This window comes from Gekko japonicus, unplaced genomic scaffold (assembly GCF_001447785.1).
Source record: "Gekko japonicus isolate JY-2015 unplaced genomic scaffold, Gekko_japonicus_V1.1 scaffold445, whole genome shotgun sequence".
Lineage (NCBI taxonomy): Eukaryota > Metazoa > Chordata > Lepidosauria > Squamata > Gekkonidae > Gekko > Gekko japonicus.
In genome coordinates, this window is record NW_015169184.1 from 690,791 (window position 1) to 709,626 (window position 18,836).

Sequence of the window (18,836 nt, forward strand, 5' to 3'; positions counted from 1 at the left end):
TTAATTCAAGAATGATAATACATGTATTTTCACCAAGAACTGATGCATTTAACAGAGTTTTCTTAGACACTTTAAACATTAAGCAGCCCAGGTCAATGCCTACAACAAGGCTGATCAGGCCATTCAGGAAAGTCAAGTCACAGTTTAAATTATGAAGATCACCAATAAGGCACTCGGTTATTCAGCTGCTCTCAGACAAAAAAAAAGTGTATTACCTAACCTTCATCGACAAACATCTTCAAAGTCCTTAAGAATATATACACAAAACCTTGTAAACTGTCCCCAGATCATAGAGAATTACGTCTTAAAGACAATGGTCGTATAAAAATTAATACTGGAAACGCAATTTCCAATATTTTGTAAACATTTTTAAACAGTCAAAAACCTAAGTATTCTTTGGAATTATTGCTAAACTGTGCATGTTACTTTTAAAGAAAAGCTTTCCCAATATTTTACAATTAGCTCTTTCTGAGTAATTTTTAAAGTTTAAACATTTATCATTTCCAAGGAGATGCCAGAGGCATGAATCCAGCTACAAAGCTGCTCTGAGAGGGTGGCAATTCCCACTGATTCCCCCCTCCCACTGCAGAACCTCGCTTTGTCTCTTGTGCTGTCCCTGAGGGTCTGTTGACCCCTAGGAGCAAAATTTTGGAGGGTTCAGTAGGGAGAAGTGGAAAAGTCCCATTTCATTAAGTCCACAGAATGTTGCCTCTTGTAACTGTCTCCTATTTACCAGCAGTAGGACTTAATTGTTTTCGCCAAAAATCCATTTCTGGAAGGGGTCGGAGGGATTACACGATGCCATGCTTGGGTGTTCACTATTTGCTGTAAGGCACATCTTTAGAGCTGCATTGTATAACAGCTGGTCCTAGAACAGAAGAGATTGTTCACTGCATTTTATCCTCTTATTCCAACAACAAAGTAGCAAATGGTACTTCTGCAAATTATATTTTACCACAGCAATGCGGGAGCCTAGTCAGGGGACAATCATGGGCCTGAAGTCATCTGGTTTGCCATAAAGGACAGAACAGGACCAACATTCCCTGAATGTCAGAGAATTAGTCACAGGCTGTGCTGTACAATGAGCCACAGGGTGAAAGTTCATTGAAAACACACCCAAATCGCCAACAAGACCTCATGTATGGCTCACCAGCAAGTAGTTGGGTACCTATCGGAGTTACCCAGCTACTGGCACCCTACTTGCTGGTGACACAATATGGTGGCCTTGATTGGACAGAAAGGCAGGATATAAGTGTTGCAAATTAAATAATGTTGTTTCAGTTTACAAATGGTACCCTCCCTCCTTGATGGTGAGTATCAATATCAGGGAGAAGGCAGACTAGGAGCTGGAAATCCTCACACATTCAGATAAATGGGAATTCCCAGTGTTTCAGACCATGAAAAAAACCAACCCTTTCACAATGGGGCACAACACTAAATACCTCAAAGGGGAAAGTTACACTAGCAGCCTGCTCTGTTCGAAGGATTCAAGATAAATAATAAAAGCACAACCTGAATCCTAAACATCCCATCCACTGAACTACTAAGCAATTCCTAATTTCCAGAGCAACTCATTCATTTAGTTTCTAGCAGATTAATACCTCTCTGATCTCCCACTTCTCCTCTAGAGGGGTCCTGCTCTTCTTTCCTTTGTAGCCACACTCATGAAGTTGTACAGCTCCTCGAGAGGCACGGATGCACAGCTCCTTCTGGATATTGTGCCTGATTTCACGGTGGGTGGTGTATTCAAAGTACTGTGTAAATTAAAGCCCCACTTGTTAGGGAACATCAACCTCCTAATGCCGTTAAACTTCAGATTAATTGATATGGCAACACATTAATATGTTCGGCCAACTGAGTACCCATTATCACAATGACATTCACCAAAACTTATGGAATGCATTTTTAAGAAAAGGTATGAATACTGAAAATGCCGTTTTGCATTTTACTTCCCTCCTGACATATAATGTGGGGGAGAAATCATCTGTGTGGCAAAATAGAACTAATGTGCAGAGAGCACCATTGGCCTGAGAAGTTTATGCAATGGCTCCATAAACCTGGAATTGACCCAGTTGCTTTGAAAAGGGCATAATCCCGACAAAGTTAAGTACTTTTAAGGCACTAATTTCAAGGGGATCCATGATTACTTTCCTGTCACTTAAATAAATGAGACTTCCAGGCACTTAATTCTCAACTGGTCTGTACCCAAGGCATCTACCCATCATAAGTGACGGGTGCAGCTATTCTGCTGCCATGAATATAGCACAGAGTGAGATGCTCTCTACAGAACAGGAAAATTTTCTTTACAGCAAAGCAGCACTTTTGCCACCGCAGGTCGGGCAAGACAACATTAACCACGAAACCTGCATTGTAAAATACCAGATTGCTCCCCTCCACATTAGATCCAATCTATTATGGATGCAATCCATCTTTTTTTAAAAAAAGAGACAGCAACACATACCGATTAATGGGACAGTATGCTACAGTCGTCAGGCTGCTAGGTTCTGTTCATGAGTAAAGCAAATGGCAGTATTACTCACCCTCTTGATGGGCAAAGAACAGAAAAGGTACACAACAGTACTGAAACTATTTGCCACTTAGAGTCCTTTTTAAAAATAGGCCGACAGCTGTCACTTGCTACTGCAATCTTTTTTGAATCAATGCAACGACCGGGGAATGTTCAAACTATAATGTGATGCAACAGTAAAGAGAGGGCTGCTATACATTCTGAACTATCCCTGCCCACAAATTGGGGAATTTCACATTACCCAGTTTCACCCGGTTTCAAGCTGGTAATGATCCGTTTTGAAGTGAACCAGTATAGGGCTGCCATTTCACACATGGCTTTCCCCTTCCGGTAAAGAGCTGGATCTGAAGTGGTTTGCCATTTCAGACTGCACCGCTTTTTCCTGCTTTCCCCCCGCCGTTTTTCGCCCGTGTGGGCAATCTCCGGCTTTTTTAAAAAAAGTTCGCTTTAGAGCGCTATAGCGCTATAGCAGTATAACAAAACACTCCATGCATTCCAATGGGATTGATATAATGCTATTCCGTTATAGAGTTATAGCGCTATAACGCCATAAAGCGAACATTAAAAAAAAAGCCGGAGATCGCCCGCGCGGGCGAAAAATGGTGGGGGGAAAGCGCATCGGAACCGGGAGAGGAAACTGAGGAGTACTTGGAAGCGGTTGACAGGTAAAACGCTTCAGCCCTGTTTCCTAAACGGGACAGAAGCAATTGTGTATGAAATGACAAATATATTCCGGAAGGGAACCGGTTCTCAAACGGTTCTGTCTGAAATGACAGACCAGAAACCGTTTGGGAACCGTTCCTCTTCCGGAATATATCGCCTGTCTGAAATTCCTCAGGGCTGCTATACATTCTGAACTATCCCTGTCCACAAACTGTTTATCCTGTTTTGAAATGCAACCATCTAGGGAAAGCTATCGGCTCAACACGGTAAGCAATGTTCCCTCTGATTTCTTTTCCCTACTGAATGGAGCAGTTCACATCCTGAGCAGACAATAACCGCTGTAATCTTAAAATGGGCAACGGACAGTGCAAGACCCTGCGTGGCTCCAGGTTGCTGCTGAGCAGGGCTTCCCATGTTACTGACCGGCCGCTCGTGAGCACAGCTTAGAGGGAACACTGACGGTAGGTGGTTTGGGAGGGGGTATTTTGCTTTTAATGTAGGGAAGACCACTCTGACCTCCCAGAATGAGGTGGTAAGTATGACACAGGACAGATCACTCGGGCCTGGCTGCTCAGTCAACCCCATTGGTATCCTCCTTGACAGCGAGAGCTCTAGAGGCAAAGGAAAAAGCAGTAGGAGAGGATGAAGAGAAAAGGAGTCAAGATTATCGAGTTTACAAGGCAGAAATGAAGACAGTGTTCTTGCAGAATAGAGAAGGGCCAGACAAGAAGCCGAGGAACAGCTGAAGAGTGCGCGACAGACACAGCAAACCAGTGCGACATAGCCCAAATACAACCTTAGAGAAGTTGCTTCAGTTATTAGTGCATGGAGATACAGGAAATCATCAGCAGAAAATTGACTCATACAGGAAAATATGCACAAGCAGTCTGTTTTAAGGGGTAAAGGAAGGGACCTATCTGAAAGCACACTCGATTGTGGGGTTCCACTGCATCTATAGAAAGGGTAGGTTATTTCCCCAAATACAGCACCACCTTTTCCCCACTTCCTCTGTACACTTTATATGGTGCTAGAAGCTTATAATATACCCAAGGAAAAGGGAACATAAACCAACCTAACTAGATAAATGGGATTATACTGTAACTGTAACTCCCATCCACTTTTGTATTAAACTTACAGTCGTGCAGGAAAAAGCTTACATATATTGTGGATACATTAACCCGGAGGAATTTGGATATATATTTTCTTATTTGGAAGGGCTGATGTGGTACCTGCTCTTCTTCAATACAGGAATTTAAGTTGTTTTTTTTCCTTTTCCAAACCTGCCACTTGTGATCCTTTAATAGGAGCTGCCAAGGATTGATCCCAAGACCTCCTGCACAGCTAAGGAGGAGCTCTGCCAGTCAGCCACAGGCTTCACCCCAGTACATTTTTATCCCACCCACCTTTTTTCAATGGAACTCAGGGGCGGGCCCATTTTTCTGCACTTAGTCCCCTGCCCTATTTTGTCATGAACAGCAAGGTTAGTCTGAGATAGAGAGAATAATGTGTTTAAAATCACCTACCAACCCCTGCGGAACAATGGGGATTTGAACCCAGGTCTTGAAGAACCTAGCAAGACAACCTGTAGACAGCCTTCTACAACCACACTGGCTCTCTTTCACAGACTGCAGTCTATGGAACTGCTATTTACAAAGGCACACTTGTACTGGAGGGGGAGGGAGAGAAGGAAGAAGTGCAGGGGATTTTTTAACCTTCTCACTCCCATTAAAGTCACCACCACCAAGCTGCTTTCCTCCCCCAACTTGAGAAAAAATGTGATGGCCCAATCATTTCCTCAGCTAGGGTAAAACCAGTTTGGTGGCGGGCTGAAAACCCCTCCCCCTCCTGCTGGACTCTCCAGGAAAACAGAGCAACAAGGCCTGCAATCTTTAAAATGAGAACACTTGTATGTATTTCATACATTTTTATCTTGCCCTTCCTCCAAAGACCTCCTGCATTTTATCCTCACCACAACCCTGTAAGGTAGGTTAACCTGAGAGAGAGTGACCCACCCAGGGTCATGTAGTCAGCTTCATGGCAGAGTGGGGTTTCAACCCTGGAACTACTGCCGGATCAAAGTCTGCCAAACACAACAAAATGTGGTTCTGCTCTTATCACACATTTTTGGACAACATTTAGACAACAATGTTTTACAAAACATTATTGTAGTGCTGTTCAAGGATTCCGTTCTCCACCCCACCATAACAAGAAAACATATCTACATGGCAGTCACACATTCAACATCCGCACTCCTGAGGAAGTTACATTTTATGCCTGGCATACTGGATTAGGAGAGTTCAGATTTCCTATCCCTGGGGAACCCTTTCTACATCAAGCAGCCTGCCACACTACAGAGGACCACAGTGCATGCCCCAGAAGAACACATTCTCAATTTTTATGAGGTCCTGTTGGACACCCCTGAACACGTCCTGTGTATTTCAGAGGAAACTTGCTAATGTTAAAAACTATAGGCTTCAGATAACTTGTTTGCCATGACTATCTGTCCACGATGGAATCCTTGTAGCTCAAAAGGTTGTCGTATTAAAAACACACGGCGTTTTCTACAATCTGTTACAGTTATATGAAAATAAAAAGGGGCGCATTACCTGGTTTCCTCCAAGTCCGTGACAAGTATACATAATTAATGGTTTACCACCATTGTTGTTTTCACCAGCATCTAGGCATGATCTTCTTCCGGTGTTTTTTAACTGAATTAAAGTTTTTAAAAAGAAAATAAAAGGAAAACGGAAGTGTAAGTGCATACCCAGCACTGTTAAATACTATGCAAACACCGGTGACAGGGCTCAAGTTTTGCTTAAAAGTTGAAAGTATACTCACATATCCAGCTAATGGAGGATTCAAATCTGGTAGGTACATCTCTGGATACACATTTCTTAGGTACCACGTAAAGTTTTTACAATGTAACCGTTGCCTTAACTCGAGTCTTTTTGAGAGGTCGCCAAATGTTTTCTGTAGAAACAAAGCTAAATGTTTAGTTTTATAAACAGAAACTGAAATCATGAGTCATAAAAAGATTACTTTTTACTAAAGCTAACAATAGATGGGTTTACAAAATAATTTGTTTCAAGAAGTAACTTTTGAATACCTAAAGCGGTAGCTTTATATGCGTTAAACAGTGCCTATGATGTAGGGGAGAGTGGCTCACTGCACCAGAGCTTTTTATTTAAGAACATAAGAACATAAGAGACGCCAATGTTGGATCAGGCCAAAGGCCCATCCAGTCCAAACACTCTGTGTCACACAGTGGCCAGAAATACCAGTGCCATCAGGAGGTCCACCAGTGGGGCCAGGACATTAGAAGCCCCCCCACTGTTGACCCCCCCAAGCACCAAGAATACAGGGCATCACTTGCCCCAGAGCCTCTATCTATACCTTCTGGCTAATAGCCACTGATGGACCTCTGCTCCATATGCTTATCTAATTCCTTCGGATGATTAAATGGAACCTTTTATAGAATGTGAGTATACAGGATTTCTTGCTTGGAACGATATTTCAATCTGTTAGCATGTCGCTCTCCTAGGAACGAAGTATTGGCCTGTATGACTGACAGACCTAAGGCTGTCTCCCGATCTAACGTGCTATTTCTAAAATAATATAGCAACAGACGTTAACAATTCAGTAATATACAGAAAGCTCATAACTATGAAACGGCTGGATTCGAGTCCAGCATCACCTTAGAGACCAACAAGATTTTCGGGGTACAAACTTTCGAGAGTCAGAGCTCCCTTTGGTCCAATAGCTCTTCTACTGCACACCAAGATGGCTGCCCTCTAAAACTACTCTGAAGTGGGGGTGTTGTTGTTTTTTTTGCCATATTGGCCTGCAGTAGAAGGGCTAGACTGTCTGCTCTACCAGTAATAAATTGGGATTACAAAGAAGTTTAGGGTTGTGGTAAGGAAACAAATTCTGACTGCACCCCACATACCTCTGGGTATTGTGCTATAGCAATCGCTCACCACTAGATTTTCCTTTATACACAACCCAGTCCAGTTGTAAGTTGACTGCTACAGCGCAATGACAGCACACCATCCAAACGTGGGGCTGCAGCACCCAGTTCATCCAAGGCACTCTGACATCACAGATAAGTGGAGTTCAATCAAACAGGGGAGTTTTGCATCAAGCTCTGGGGGCTAAGGGAGGTGGGAAGTGCGTTAGCACAGCAGCATATCGTGCTGGTACCCAAATGCAGAATCATTGCAGCTTGTTGCGATGACTGAATGCAGCCATCTGTCTACCTTGCAATCCAATGTGATTACAGCATATTGGCAAAGTACAATATTCTGTTAAGCTACTCACCAATTAATTTACTACTTTACCAGTATTTAACAGCTGTGCAACTCTTGACAAAGATAGTCACCCATTCTGTTAAATTACATGGCACTTGATCTTCAGTTTTACTTAGCAACAGAGCATGAGCAAAAATATTCCAAAATATTTCAATACACATCCATTAGCTTGCTTCTCTCTCTAACCCTAGAACATTATTTTAGATGATTTTTCAACAGTTTAAAAGTTTTCTTCCGGTGAACTGTTTCTCAACAAAAAATCTTTTTGCCAATATTTAGAGGAATAGGTCTGCCCTCTTGAACTCTATTTTACATTCTAGTGGGGAAAATTTCTCTCTGTCAACATGCTCAACTGTGCTATAAGTAGAGCGCTATTTCCATTGTAGGCTGAACTACTGCGCACGTATTAGCCAGTAATGTTGTTTTCCTAAGTGTACAAGTATTCGGCAGAGATTATCATCAGCCCTGGCAACTACAAGGAACCCTGGCACATGTCGTTTCTAGGAAAGCTGATGCCTCTGGGGTCCCTGACACCTATGACACCTATAGTTGGTAAGGGTCTTCCAATTCTACTGGATGATTAAACAGTTTACTGAACCACACCAGTTTATTTAATTTCAGAGAGGTAACACAATGGACACTATAAAATAAATAAAATGAAAAACTTAAATTGGGCACTGGTATTCAAGGTATTAAATAAATTACTGGGCAAAAAGCAAACTGAGTCAACAGAATGCACACTATTTTTATGTATTTGCATCAATAAATAATTTTTTCTCACCAAGTGTTTCAGTGCAGCAACTGATTTCTAATACCACCACCATCGCCACCTACTTGTTTAACTATTTTTGCTGCTTCTCTGTTTCTTCTGTAAAATATGTCTTTAAATTCATCCATCCAGACTTCTGCAAGGCGAACCTGATTACGTGTGATCACTTGAGTCCCTTTTGGAAAGGTATGAGGGCTCTTGCTGCGAAACACATGGCCAACAACAGAGCAAGGTATGATTTCCAGCTGACCTCCACATTGCCATACCTGAAAAAGTACAGGTAGGTTAGACTTTTTAATGATCCAAAGCCTTTAAAAGGTAGACTATCAGAATAATGGAATCTTCACAAAGCCTTTGAATGAGAAGGGATCAGCCAGTTGCCAGAGACATTCTATTTCTAAACTCACTCTGAAAGACATTTCTATGTTTTCTCCTCCCCATATTTCCATTTCTTCATCATAGCTGCCAATGTATTCAAAGTATTCTTTTGATATTGAAAAGAGACCTCCTGCAAAAGTAGGTGATCTGCAAAAAGACAATAATTGATGAAGTCAGTAACTTCCCGACAGGCTAAATTTTGGTCCTATTTTTCTCCGTATAGGCCTCTGAATAAGCCTCCCTTCCTCAGGTAGGTCCACCCAACTGGGCCAGCAACTGCTTATGAACCGGCTAACCAACACATCATTGAAAATATCAGGCTAGCTTTGTGGAGAAACCACCACCATGGCAATGAGTTATTTGCACACTAGCATCCATTTCAAAGCTAGATCAGTAACAGTCAAAAACTGTCCTGGAAACTCTTCTACCCTTTGAAGATAGTGGCTTTCTGTGTGCTGACATTTCCCCAGCAGAATGCTTTGGTTTTACTTCAATGAAAGAGACTGGTGCAAAAAATTCACTATCGGGGGGGGGGGGGGGAGTCCAAATTCCTGCATGCCATGACTTCCATAAGTCACCACCAAAAATAGCTTCTGATATTCATTTCAAAAAGGTATCAAAGAGCTATATTTAGACTGTATCTGAAATGGTAAAAAAACAAAATTGCAATTCATTTACAGCGACTTATAAAAACACCACCACTCAGGAGGTGAACTTTTTTCCTCTGTGCATTCCGCAGTTGTACAGCAGATAGAAAATCAACAGGCATAATTGCTTTTGGCATGGAGGTAATCCACATATGTTGGATTTCTTTCAGTTATACTAGGCTTCAGTCAGAAAAACAGCTGCCTTAAGTTTCACGTTATTTAAAACTAAACTGGCAGTTTTGTTTGAACTTCTGTTGATGGAACTAATTGCTCTTAAATGTTTGTAGGGGGGGGGAAATCATGCCTTTAAAACCTACGCTGGGACTTGGCTTAGGTTAAAATTTCTCCATTTAGTACATTTTTATCCTTCCCTTCCACTGAGGCATGCATGGATCTTCTTTCCCCATTTTTTATTCTTACCACAACCCTGTGAGTAGGCTAGGCTGAGAGAGTGACTGGCCCAAGATCACCCAGGGAGCTTCATGACAGAGTGAGGATTTGAACATTTGTCTCCCAGTTCCTATTCCCACACTCTACTATACAATGAAAAGTACTATGAAAAAAGTTAAAAATCTAGAAAACAGTAGCATGCAAGAAACATTCCTGCTGGATAGCCCAAGCAAGTATTTGGATGGGAGACCTCCAAGGAACACCAGGGCTTGGGAGGAAGAGGCAGGCAATCAAGCCACTTCTCTGAATGTCTTCCATGCCCCAGTGGGAGCCGCCAGAGGTCAGTATGACTTCCAGTCACGCGTGCACAAAAAAATGCAAAAATACCCCCCAAAAGAAGCATTTCTGCTTTTGCTACTGTGTCCCATCTATAAAAGAAAAGGCATCTTATACATTAGCCAGTTTGGTGTAGTGGTTAAGTGTGCGGACTCTAATCTGGGAGAACCGGGTTTGATTCCCCACTCTGCCACTTGCACCTGATGATGTGACCTTGGGTCAGTCACAAGCTCGGGCACAGCTGTCCTTGAAAAAGAGCAGTTTGTGTCAGAGTTCTCTCAGCCCCACCCACCTCACAGGGTGTCTGTTGTGGGGAGGGGAAGGGAAAGGAGTTTGTAAACCGCTCTGAGACTTCAAGTGAAGGGCGGGGTATAAATCCAATCTCTTCTTCTTCTTCGTTATTTTAAGGAACAATGTTCCCCCCCAAAAAAAAAATTGTTAAAGAATTTTACCGCTTACTTAATAGGATAGGTTTCATCTTTCCTTCTTTTGTTTTCATGATCAGGCAGAGATTCCCATCCAAAGGACAAAGTCCAGTCAAAATTTCCTCTGTTGTGGTTATGTCCATAAGGAGAAGGCTTGCTAAATTCAAAAGTATTGACATCTATAGCAGAAATATCTGGGCTTACAACACAAGTATAGTTCTCAGCTATTCTTGCCAACAAGGGTTCTAGCCAGCCATAAAAACACTCACCTAGTAGGAAAAGAGGGGGGGGGAGATTATGGACCTTAGCATTGTGTTCCCTTAGCCATAAAAATTAGGAGCAAAAACATTTTAGGTACACATTTTATGAAAAAACACATATGTAGTTTGAAATGCTGTTAATTTATGGATAGTCTTCAACAAAACCCTGAAGACAAGCCTGAGGTGTATTTCCTACTCAGGTTGCACTTCTTTTGCCAGAATCATATAGAAGTGGCTCTACCATGTTTTCTACAAGTGGGGAAACTGTGGGGGGGGGTTACTTAATTTTCCCTTTCCCACACTATTTCCTTTCTCTCTCCTCCACTGTATCTTCACAACAACACTTTAAGGTGGGTTCGGCTGACAGAGAATGACTGGCTCAAGGTCACCCAGCAAGCTTACATGGCAGACCGAAGCTTTGGACCTGGGTCTCCCAGATCTTAGCCTTACAGTAACTACTACACCATGCTGGCTCTTGGCTTCCCTCCTTCCCTCACCCTGGGAAAAGTCTGGCCAAGCTGCAAAAGTTTTGGAACTGGGTGTTAAAAGCTGTCCCTTTCCTCCCAAGAGTCCAAATATTAAAGAGCCACTCAGGCACCGCCCTTAGGAGACGGACACACCAGATTCTCATTTTTCAGTCCCCATGTTATCCACGTTTTCTTCCACTTTGTCTATTTTATTAGACAGAGCATATTTAGTAGCAGGGGTCATTTCGTAGAAAAAGAGCTAGGGGAACTCATTAGCATAACTCATTAGCATATGCCACACCCCCTGACATCAGGGGCCCGGCGGTGGACCTGCAAGGCCAGCGGGAGTGCGAGGAAGCCCCGCCAAGGCCCTCCCTGGCCCCAGGCAGGCAGGGGTGGGGAGAGGCAGGGAGGAAGCAACTTACCCTCCCTCTTCTCCTGCCTCCTCCTGGCTGAATAAGGGCTGGAAGCGGGGCGGCCGGAAGCAGGGGGCGGAGCTTCGTCATGTGCCCCGCCCCCCTGCACCTCACCCGGGGGAACTGCGTTCCCCCGCATCCCCCCCCCCGAAATGACCTCTGTTTAGTAGTAAAACGAATAATCCAAAGGGGGAAAATCAGTACAAGATGTCCTTAATATCGGTTAGCTACATGACATTACCATTCTTCGAACTCGCAGCCTACACATACTTACAGTGTGCATCCAAAAAAGTGAGAGTTTCTCCTGTTGCGACTGAAGCACCCAGCAATCGTGCCGTGATGAGGCCTTTTCTCTTCTTTTGCCGGACAATTTTAACTATCTGGAATTGTTTCACATATTCATCTAGTTTATTGTGCAAGTAATCTGTAACAACAACATGTCAGTCTCTAGCTTCTGAACACAAATAACCTTCAGTTTACTTTTCACGGTTAGCTCCTTTGTCAAAATAATTTGATATGCCTGTAAGTTCCAGTCTAAAGGTTTAAATGTTCTACCCAAGGCAAAAATAGCAAAGTAAAAATAAAATGCTTTTAACAACCAACCAAAAATTGAAAATGTGGCCAGAAACATACTACAGCCTGAATTCATCTCAGTAAATATATAAACTTCCATTGCAGATCAGTTAGTTATTATTATTATTATTATTATTATTATTATTATGTTTTGAAAAAAGGTGATTAAAACATTTCACTGATGAAGAGACAGCACAAATCAATGTATTTAAGAAGAGGGACGACTATTTGTTACTTTGTCAATTTTGTGAAAGGAACTAGTATTGTTAAATAATTTTAATAACCCAATTAATCCTGCTTTAGCAGGCTTTGCGTTTTTAAAGAAAAAAGTTGCCAGACTGTGATCAGAAGACTGCACCTGTTACTTCAAGACCTACAAGATGCAAATCATTGATAAAGAACAGTGCTTCAGAGGTCCATATTCTCAATATGCTTCCACACATATTGTGAAACCATCTGCTTCAACAGGCAACCAAAGAGAATGGAAGAGGAGACCAGTTGCACTGGGACAAGAACCCTTCCTGATGAATAAGAAAGTGCAACAGAAACATGGCACCGATATTCCCTAGAAATACAATATGCTAAAGGGACCCTTGTTTTTTATAAACATATACAGCCTGCATTCAGACACCTAATTTAAGCAGACAACCTATTTAAGCAAGAGCTTCAAAAGCCTCTTCTCCCCTCCTCCCTCGCTTTGCGCGCATGTGTGTGTGTGTAAAAACAGGCCCTCAAGTCACAGTCGACTTACAGTGACCTCATAGGGTTTTCAAGGCAAGTGATTAAGCAGAGGTGATTTGACATTGTCTTCCTTTGCAAAGACTTCCTTGGTGGTCTCCCATCCTCTTGGTGGTCTCCCATCCTCCCATCTGGCTTAGCTTTTGAGCTCAGGTTATACTACACCATTCCACATCTTCCTTTGCATGCCACACCAATATTGAGGACTAAACAAACCATGAGTTGGCTTCAGACTACATTTTCTGTCAGCGGAATGGAACTCTTCTGCCGCCCCACCCCCTTCTACTGCAGCCCACTGATCTCCACGAAACACGGCTCCTGAGGGATCAGGAACCCTATAGAACATAAAGGAGGGGGTCTGCAGCAAGCAGGGAAAAATTGGTGGAAATGGCCAGTTTAGTCCCGATACAGTCTCATGGCTTACTTGGCCTGACAGTGAGCCTTAAGAGTCCTTCCGGCTTGCTAGCTCTCTTCCCTTCCCTGTCGTGCTGAGCTGGAAGGCTTTTTTCCATCTCACCAAAACTTGTCTTGACAACCCAGATTAGAGGCTTTAAACAAATTGTGGTTTGTTTCTTGCAAAGAAACTGCAATATGTTAAAATGTCCAATGTGGACATGCAGTAAAAAATTTAAACCAAGTCCTCCTCAGTCTTGGTGTGGCTTGCAAAGGGAGGAAGGAGGGGAGAAGAAGGCTTTTATGGCTTTAAGTAAGAGGAAAACAATGCTTTTCTCCAGCACAAGGAAAACATGAAGCATCAGAAGACCACACATAAAATAACATTTTCTTACCATCTTCACTGGCATCATCCACCAAAATTATTTCTTTCAGTAAAATCGCAGGGGAAGTATACATCACGCTATGAACAGTTCTTAGTAGAGTGGACCACGCTTCATTGTGAAAAACTATGATAACACTTGTAGTAGGTAGCGGTGGACAGCGTTTAAATTTTTGCTCAATACACCTAGAGAACAAAACCACAGATCACAGAAAGAACCAAAGATGAACTAAATGTTTGATATGGCACAAACAAAGCAGTACCATATGCTTGGCAAGCCTGGCAGAGCCTCTTGGCTGTTTCTCACTTCAGTTCAAATCCTACAAACACTTACTACAAGGAAAGCCATACACAGGGTCAGCATTGCAAAAGCATTTCCTGGCAATTCCAGCAATGTTTTTGGATCGGGCCATTAAGGAGCAAGTGAAGGACTAAAATTACTGCCACAAGAATATATCCAACAGAAGCTTGGCAGATTTGGAAATTTATCATACTTCGGCCTTGTAGATAACCAAGGCTGAAAAAGCCCATCAACAAACGTTATAAAAGTGGACTTAATTAAATTATCCTTGTTTTGTCAACACATTTTAAAAGGAACTTGGTGCAAAACTCATTATGATGAGTCTCAGATTATTTGCTGCTGTTTTGAGACAGGAAATCGGATTAGAAAAGCAACATGCATTATACAAACTAACTACTCACACGTATGCTTATGGAATTAAAGCCTTCCATGTAGAAGTTATTCTAATGATATATGTGATACACACCATGTGTCAGTAAAGAACCCTATTTCTGATATTTGCATATTTAAAGAAAGGCCAGAAATCAGCATGCCCTTCAACCTACTCAGGAGGTCGTGTGTCTGGTCCAAGATCCCGATGTAAAGAAATCCTGTCGCTTACAAAAGCATTAAAACAATGTTTGTCATCTCCACGCTCTTTCTCCTTCTGCTCTTCTGGACTTAAATTGACAGGTTTAAAGGCTTTACCGGATGCTCCCGGAGCATTAGGGTCCTGAGGGGGTCGATCCAGAAAAGGTTTCAGTTCAGCTGCTGTGTAAGACCCTGGTAAACAGTGCCTCTCTCCAGGAACCTGAGTTTGTCTCACAGGGGCATTGATTTGCATGTTTGGCTTTGCACCTTTAATATTGTTCACAGCTTGTAACACTAGGCCTAGCACATTAGCCCTCTTTCCATCTTTTGACTGGATTCCCGGCTCGTCATGAAAATCCTGAATACCTACTTCTCTTTGTAACAAAAGCAAAAATATTAAAAAGATAAAAATAACGATGGTACACTTCCAAAGCGTCCGATGGGAAAACGGCATCTTTATACATCGTCTTAGTGCTCTCAAGAAAGCCATCCCGGAAAGTCCACATATGTAAGCACTTCTGATAAAATGAGTCTTCTTCATAGAGGTAGATAGGTGTTTGCTAAAACAGTAGTATCTGCAAGATTTAAAGAATGGTTATATACATGCAGCTATACAAACTTCACTTTTTAGAGCTTCACAAGAATATTTAGCTAAATGGTCAAAAACATACATGAAGTAGGACAACTCTCCCACTACTTTCCTGGTCCTAATTTGCTCCTTTCCTCAAGGTATATAATATCCAGTCACATGTAATGGGCCCATAACAGTTTGTTTGTTGTTTTCCTGCTGGATCACAACCTACAATGCAGCACCGTGAATGATTATAGGTCCATTATTAATAAGACAATGCAAATTTTTTTACTCCTGATTCCATTGGTGTAACTACTAAAAAGACTTGGCCCGCCTTGTTTGCAACCCATCATACCTTCCTGACTGCCCACTGCTAAACACCAGCACCCAAGCAGTGCAGCCAACACCCAGTATCCTAGACTTCCACCATTTACACCTGTTCTCTTCAGACTTGCTGATCCAACTGCCTTGCCTTGCCACTGTCCTACTTCAGCTTTTTGAGTTTTGCTTGTAAAATCTTAAATATGTCAGTTTTCATTTAAAAACTGCCTTGTACTAAAAACGAAACTATACCGACCCCCTTGCCTGAACAGGTATACAGAAGCGTCAAATGGTTATCACCTGATGGCTGGAATTGCCAGACTGCTCATTTGGAAGGAATCTTATTCGCCCCAGATAAACGGGTATATGACAATTTGTTTTTATGGATAAAGAGGATTTAAAAAATATAGTGATTAGTTTGCCCTAAAATAATGAGGGAGGACTTTTCAGCTTGGAGCCCCCAACCATAACATCATCATCTCTCCACCTAGGAAACAGGATAGGGAATACCTGGCAGGTCACTTCTTACCCTGCAGATAGATGCCCGTTCCACTGGGAAATGGAAGAGTGGGAGGACTAGTTCCTGGAGCAGAGGTTTCTGCGACAGCACAGCAAGTTCTCAAGAGGAAGGGTGTTCTCCAGTTGAGTGAAATGCAAACGCCCATTCTTGGAAGGCAGCCTGCCCTTCCCTGCTAGTTATTTCTCCAGTGACCATGCGACTTGGAGCAGTCAGTGCTGCCTGATCCACATCCATACCATGCTGCCCAACAGCCAGTGACAAAGACAGCACGGGTGGGCCAGGCGGGCCTTTCAGAGCCCTCACTCACTGCTTGACAAAACATCCCCCCCCATGCTGGTGCATTTTCACATACTGGGACAGGCACACACCTCTCGATCTGCAGGGCTGTCTGCAAACCCAGCCCCTCCTCCCACCTTGGTTGTGGGGTGGTGGGATAGAGCAGCATTCTCTTGAACTAGCACTGAACCCTCCAAGTCACTTCCTAAGCTTCTTGGGTAGGCCAAAAGCAGTGCATGAGCTACTAACGTCTCACCTGCTAGCAAGCTATGATCATATCAGTTGCCTCTCATCTGCTGCTGGAAAGCATGCTTCTGCGTTGACAAGGACCCATTCCTGGTATGAAGATAGATGGAAAGGGACAAACAAAATGATGGTGGTGTCAAATACGGTTCAGGGGCCACCAGCTGGTCATCTCTGCTCAAAAGGATCCCGTTTGACAATACAAAAGTAGCTCTAGCTTCTACACGACATTATTTTAAAACCACTTTCATACATATTGGCTTCCAATATCTTATGGTTGCTTATCACCAATATGGAAGAAAATACATGCTTACCCAGATAGTGTGAGATATGCCACAAACATCATTCGTGCATGTGCTGCACGAAAGAGCTACTCAACTGGTATTATTGCAATTTAAAAACAAAACACTTGTGTGATCATTACTTCATCTGCATCCTGCCTTTCATTCCAATGATAAGAACATAAGAGAAGCCAATATTGGATTAGGCCAATGGGCCATCCAGTCAAACACTCTGTCACACAGTGGCCAAAAATACCAGGTGCCATCAGGAGGTCCAGCAGTGGGGCCAGGACACTAAAAGCTCTCCCACTGTCGTCCCCCCCAAGCACCAAGAATACAGAGCATCACTTGCCCCAGAGTCCCTATTTATACCTTGTGGCTAATAGCCACTGATGGATCTCTGCTCCATATGCTTATCTAATGCCCTCTTGAAGCTGTCCATGCTTGTAGCCACCACCCCCTCCTGTGGCAGTGAATTCCATGTGTTAATCACTCTTTGATGACCTAAAGTGACTTACATTGTTCTCCTCTCTTTCATTTTATCCTCACAACAGCCCTGTAAGGTTAGCCTACCTTACCCCTGTTGTGAGGATAAAATGAAAGAGAGGCTGAGAGAGGGTGGCTGGCCTAAAGTCACTCGCTAACGTTCCCTAGCAGTATGGTGATTCGAACTTGGGTCTCCCAGATCCTAGTCCAACACTATAACCATTACACCACACAGGTTTTCTATACTTTAAGGTATTATGGTAAATCTCCTATAGAGAAATTACAATCATGCAGGAGATTTCTAGTAAATGAAATGGCCCTGACACTGGGGCTAGTGAGAGATTATTTGGGAGATCCATGTTCAGGACATCCCCACCACCACCCTTTTAAGGCTTCAAAGCAGCTGCAAGAGGATGCTAGTTTTACTGGGAAGCAGAGTTGGAGGAGGGGGGTTTTTTTTAGCCCTTTACTCTTGTGCTGGTGTTCTCTAGCTGAGTTCCCTCTCCTTGAAGCTGCTGCGAACCCTGGGGTAGAGGTGGTGGTGCTGGGGAAGAGACAGGAACAGCATCTGCCGCTCATAAGAGAATAAAGGGGCTATACTAAAGAGCTAAAACTTAGGTATGTTAATTAGTCAAGCTAATTTCAATTAGGGTAAATCATCACTTTCCCTAAAAAAAAGTATATTTCAGGTCTATTAAAATTCCACATCTAAATTTTTATTCAGGCAGACACGTTTTTGTTTAACTTTGCCACTGCAAACCATTGCTGCTATTCAGAAACATACCAAATAATGCTGGGGAGAAAACTTATTTACAGTGACAAAATAAACAAAGCATACAACCACAGATTTCTGACACCCTTAAAGCACCAGAGTTGCTCACTGATGAAATGTTTCTTAAAAAGCATTTAATATAAAGGGCTTGGCTAGCCATGTAAAAACAGACTTAACGGTTGGGTCACAGTAAAACTGATAGTTTATACAGCGCAATGAGGACATTAATATTTTAGGTTACCTCAGTTCCATGTCTGAATTCACCACAGCTAGCATAAGATCAGTTTTCACAACCATTGTAATGGCTCTGTGTAAATCATGCTCCTCATCAGAAGCACTGCAAAGTCTTTAAAATATTTCTATAATTATCTAATGATAGACTATTGCAATCAGAGCTCTGTTATCTCTTCCTAACATGCTCATGCTCATATGTTTAAAAAAAGATTTTTGAAGCATGATGATGCCACAGCTTTTATTGGGGTGAGTCAGTGTGGTTCTGTAAGGGTCCCCCTCTTGGGATAGTGGAGAGTGAGGAGCTTCGTATCTTTGGGGGAATCAGAGACTGCTAAGTCCTAGACACAGTGCATGGGAAATGGATAGAGCCTTTTGACCCAGTTCCTGCTTTTATGTGAAAACCATGCTGTGAAGATCGTGACCACATGAAGGCCCCGGTCACATGGGCTGGAAAACACGGGGGGAAGCGTAGCTGTTTGCCCCGGAGCAAAGTAAAGCACGGCAGCCCGATCACACGTCCCATCAAGTTCCCGTGGTTAGGCCGTTAGGTGCTGATCACACGGCTATCCTGAAGCGCGGCAAAGAAGCGG

At 42.8% G+C, this 18,836-nt stretch overlaps 1 protein-coding gene across 1 annotated transcript; it reads right to left on the bottom strand.

The window, feature by feature from the left end:
• Window positions 1-745: 745 nt before the first annotated feature.
• Window positions 746-15,005, bottom strand: GALNT3 (polypeptide N-acetylgalactosaminyltransferase 3). The gene is made up of 10 exons (XM_015416166.1): window positions 14,518-15,005; window positions 13,685-13,857; window positions 11,860-12,009; window positions 10,477-10,711; window positions 8,674-8,791; window positions 8,332-8,532; window positions 6,029-6,160; window positions 5,797-5,898; window positions 1,602-1,754; window positions 746-868 (listed from the first exon to the last, which is right to left on the bottom strand). The coding sequence occupies exons 1-10, from the start codon at window positions 14,994-14,996 to the stop codon at window positions 746-748; spliced, it is 1,866 nt and encodes a 621-aa protein (XP_015271652.1). The 5' UTR covers window positions 14,997-15,005.
• Window positions 15,006-18,836: the final 3,831 nt, after the last annotated feature.